General features: G+C 40.9%; 1 protein-coding gene across 1 annotated transcript; it reads right to left on the bottom strand.

Annotated features, from left to right (window-relative positions):
• Positions 1 to 409: 409 nt before the first annotated feature.
• On the bottom strand, positions 410 to 928 carry LOC117144662. The gene is made up of 2 exons (XM_033309963.1): positions 836 to 928; positions 410 to 707 (listed from the first exon to the last, which is right to left on the bottom strand). The coding sequence occupies exons 1-2, from the start codon at positions 903 to 905 to the stop codon at positions 454 to 456; spliced, it is 324 nt and encodes a 107-aa protein (XP_033165854.1). The 5' UTR covers positions 906 to 928; the 3' UTR covers positions 410 to 453.
• Positions 929 to 3,985: the final 3,057 nt, after the last annotated feature.

The raw sequence follows: 3,985 nt of genomic DNA, 5'->3' as shown, positions 1-3,985 counted from the left end.
TGGGGGACACGGCCTAGAACAAATATTTACACGGCTCGTTGTATGGCATTTGCCATAAACTACCGTAAAACAATAAAATTCGCAATAAACCAAATGGAAAGCGGCAACTGCCGGCTCATGTGAAATGCATGCAAAGCAACAACGCAAACAAAAGCCACAATGCAGAGCAATTCAACAACAAAGCCAAACGAAACGAAACGAAACGTTTTTCATAACTTAAATTGCAAAATGCAGCAAGGGGTTATGAGTAAAAAACAAAAAAGAAAAAAACGCTGAGGAAATAAAAGAGTGCTACTGGCTGAAACGTCAACAGAACAGTTTGGAACAAAGCCGTAAAACAATAGCTGAAGACGGAAAGAAGGACTTGACTGGGATATATCCTGCAAAAAAAAAAAAGAAAAGAAAGCAATTTAATTTGCAGGATCTGTGAGCAGATACGCCTTATCGCCTTTATTACTTCCAATTTATCCAAATACTCAGCACCTGCCATATAAACTTGAATATCTTTAATATATTCTGAAATAGTGGTAACTCAACTTCCGAATTTGCGTCCTCATTGTTTTTCACTTCCTTTTTTGATTCTTTTATAACCTGAACATTTTCAAATGAATCTTCCCCATCATTATTTAACGTGGTTCTACTGCAACTTCCTTCGTCCAAATCCGTATCATCCTTCCAGAGATCGGCTGTTTCTGCACCGCAGTCAGCTGGGAAAATTCGTTTCTTGTTTACAAATTATAGTTTAAATTTAAAAATCAAACTCCATACTATAGTTTTTAGTTTATTAGGTATCATTTCAAGAATTTATTTAAACACAAAATGCACTTGCACTTACCAACTGCCTGATGCTGCCCCAAAAAGGAAAATCCACAGAGTACTAGAAAAGTCAATACAGCTAACGACATGACTAACTTGAGCAAACTGTGTGACTTGGATATATTTGAGTTCTACTTATAGGTTTTTACTACATACATATATATATATATGTATATAATTCGTTATGCTTGCGGTTGAGACTAGAAATAATTGTGATGCCACGGTTTTCTAGTTGAAGCTAACTTTTTGCCAACTTTCTGTAGACTGCATAATCTTGTTAGCCTTCCGCCTCGCAACACTCTATTTTTAGTTGCTCATCTTGATGCTGATTTATCTGTAATCCAACTTACGTTTCAGCCACTTAAGGCCACAATCTGCCTTTTGCCACTTACCAACTTGCCTGACCCCCGTCGGGTTACAGGTGGCTTTGTAGCAAACTTAGTTCAATAAAGTTCGCCCTTGTCTGTAGCCTTGTGCTTTGATCATCGCATCACATGCGTCTAAAGTGGCTTTCTCTCTCCCCTGAGAGCACTTTTAAGGCCTTTTTGCGCCATCACAACTGGGGTAACATATCCCGACTTATCGGCTTTTTGCCAGCAAACTCTTTGAAGTGAGATTTCGTTTGGATTGGAGCAGCATCCCCATCGAAATAAGCAACTGTATCAGCTGTTTATATTTAGGTCCTTTAATTTATTGCCTGTCGGTCTGCTGGTCAGTTCGGTTGATAAACGGCCTTAGCCGTTGGCCAGCAATTCTCTCTTTCATTTGGCTGCCTATTTGGACATTCGGTAATTTGCCTTTGTGCAAAAATACACACAGGAAAATACATTGTATTAGGAACCGAATACTGGAAAAAGCGGCAGAAAGGTTTGTTAATACCTCAAGGATAAGCAAGGTATTTTGGTTCAGAAAGTCTGTATTACTGTCTTTTTGCCATGCATACATTTAAACATTTTTATAATTATTTTGAAAATCCTGCTTTGCATATTTTATTTAATTTTCGTATGATTTGTGGGCAAATACCTTGGGTTACTTTCTCTCTGTGCAAGCTACCCATGTGAAACTCGCTTGCCTCTGCAGAAATAAAAGCCATGAAGGTCTCTTTCTCTATAAGTAGGAAGTTGTTAGTTGCTCGCAACATGAGAAACAGCAGCAAGTGCAACAGCAACATCCAACTTGTAGTGCACTCGTTGTTGCTGTTGTCGAGTGCACGTCGCCGTATGCAATTATCACCCGAAAAAATACTACAGGGCCAAGAGGTCTCCTGCTGGTCACAGGTAGGAAAACTAAAAAAAGGGGAAAAAAGTAAAACTGCTAGCTACAAATTCTGCCAACATTATGTGCTCAAAATGTAAATGTCATTTGTGTGCCGAGCATGGGGCAAGAGCAACGACAGCAGCAACAACCGTTGCACAAGTGTTGCAACATTTGAGAAATGTGTGTTGCCAGTGAAGTGGCACCAGCACAGCCAGCATAACCAGGACACGGTCCAAAGACCACTTGCCCACACTCCATGAATAAATGTTAAAACACAATCGAGAGCCGTAAATTCTGAGCAGTCATCAGCTGAAATAGGTGTAAGAAAATGCAAAGGCGAGCGAAGTCCAGGAATGAAAGGGCCAACACAAAGCAGAAATGGGAAAACGAGAAAATTCCATCCGCAGGGAACAATGGACCCGGGAAATGTCTGTCACGAGACAGGAGAATGAAACAATGCAAAGGACGAAGGCCTAATTGGTATAATAAAATGTCATAAGACGAGAGAGCAATGCAGCAGGTTCAGGCATCAATAATTCGCCGGGGACAAAGGGAATTACTCAATGATGATGTCCCCTGATGGGCCGATTCCAATTGATTGCAGCCACTATCCCTATTGATTTGGCCCCGATTAGACAGCTCCACTGAGGTAATTCTGCCCAACGAGACAAAGAGATTTCAATCAATTAAAGATAATTTCACAACAGCTACAGCTACACTTTCTTCCGACATCTCACTTGACAGGCAACCTAATGGGATGGGATTATTGAGGAAAGTTGTGAATGGCACACAGATACCCAGTAGGAAAAAAGTTATACATATCTCTTAGGTATTTTTAGTGAAATTATTCTACCACCACTTGCCATACAATATACCCATAAAACACTGGGTATGAGTACGAAAAAACGAGAAAAGATTGCTCTAAACTGGCAGGAGCCACTAAAACCCGATGCCACGCCCCCAACCGCTCATATATCAACTGTCGATGGCTATAAAGCTTCGCATCCTCGCATCTGCTGGTGCTCCATTCCTCCAGCGCGAGTGTACAATCAACAAAATTAGTTTCATTTGGGCAAATGGCATGGCTAGCAGTCGCAGCATTTCGACCCACATAACAAACTTGGCTTAGATAGGAATTTAGGAGGCCACCGAGTACGGTGAGAAATTGCAAACTGAAGCCTCCTTTTATATATAGTATATATATCCCTGCTTTTGATGGCTCGCCTCGCTTTTGATCTTCCCCGACTGCTGATAAATGATAAGATGCCGGCGAGCTGAAAGAAAAATGCTGAAAAGTGTGGAAAATGGCGCCGCAGGTGTGCGCCCATCATCCGTTTCATCGAGCTACTTCAAGCATGCTGGCAAAAAACTGGTATACTAATTAAAAACTTCTCTCAATCTTTAAAAAGAAAATGAAATTTAAGGGAAAACCTCAATGAACGGCGGCTCGCCATTGCCAATTAGCGGAAAAATATAGAAAAAAAAGAGTTCGGTTAAAACTGTCTAACCTGTGGACCGGACCCCCCACAGTCTGGTATCCTGGGAAAACAGGACGACGCTCCGTAAACTAAGAGAAATCGGTTAGCGAGAAAGGGGAAAATGTCTGTCAACCCACAGCCATAAATTATGGCCAGCTGCTGGCAATTTATAAATCTGTTTATTGTAACATCCTGTGACTCGCGCGCCCGTAATTTATGTATCTGGAATCTAGTTAAGTCCGCTGAAAAGCAGCTAATGAGCGTCCGATTGCAGCTCAGATGGGCTAAAGAATATATTTGCATAAAAAACCAAATTACTATATGTGACGCCCGATCAAATATATAACTTGTGTCTTGTTTTTCGCTTTCGTGTTTACACAAAGTTTTCCGTTGGCTACTTTTTGGTCAACTGGCTGTCAATATTTTATTGGCTG

Source organism: Drosophila mauritiana, chromosome 3R, assembly GCF_004382145.1.
Source record: "Drosophila mauritiana strain mau12 chromosome 3R, ASM438214v1, whole genome shotgun sequence".
Lineage (NCBI taxonomy): Eukaryota > Metazoa > Arthropoda > Insecta > Diptera > Drosophilidae > Drosophila > Drosophila mauritiana.
Note: the sequence above shows the minus strand (reverse complement) of the source record. Positions and strands in the feature narration are given on the sequence as shown.

What these genes read in the sequence shown, in the direction of transcription:
- LOC117144662 (XM_033309963.1), bottom strand. Translation starts at nt 905, where the DNA reads ATGTCGTTAGCTGTATTGACTTTTCTAGTACTCTGTGGATTTTCCTTT. An exon ending in GGGGCAGCATCAGGCAGTTG is followed by an intron (nt 708 to 835) that starts GTAAGTGCAAGT and finishes GAATTTTCCCAG; the next exon opens with CTGACTGCGGTGCAGAAACA.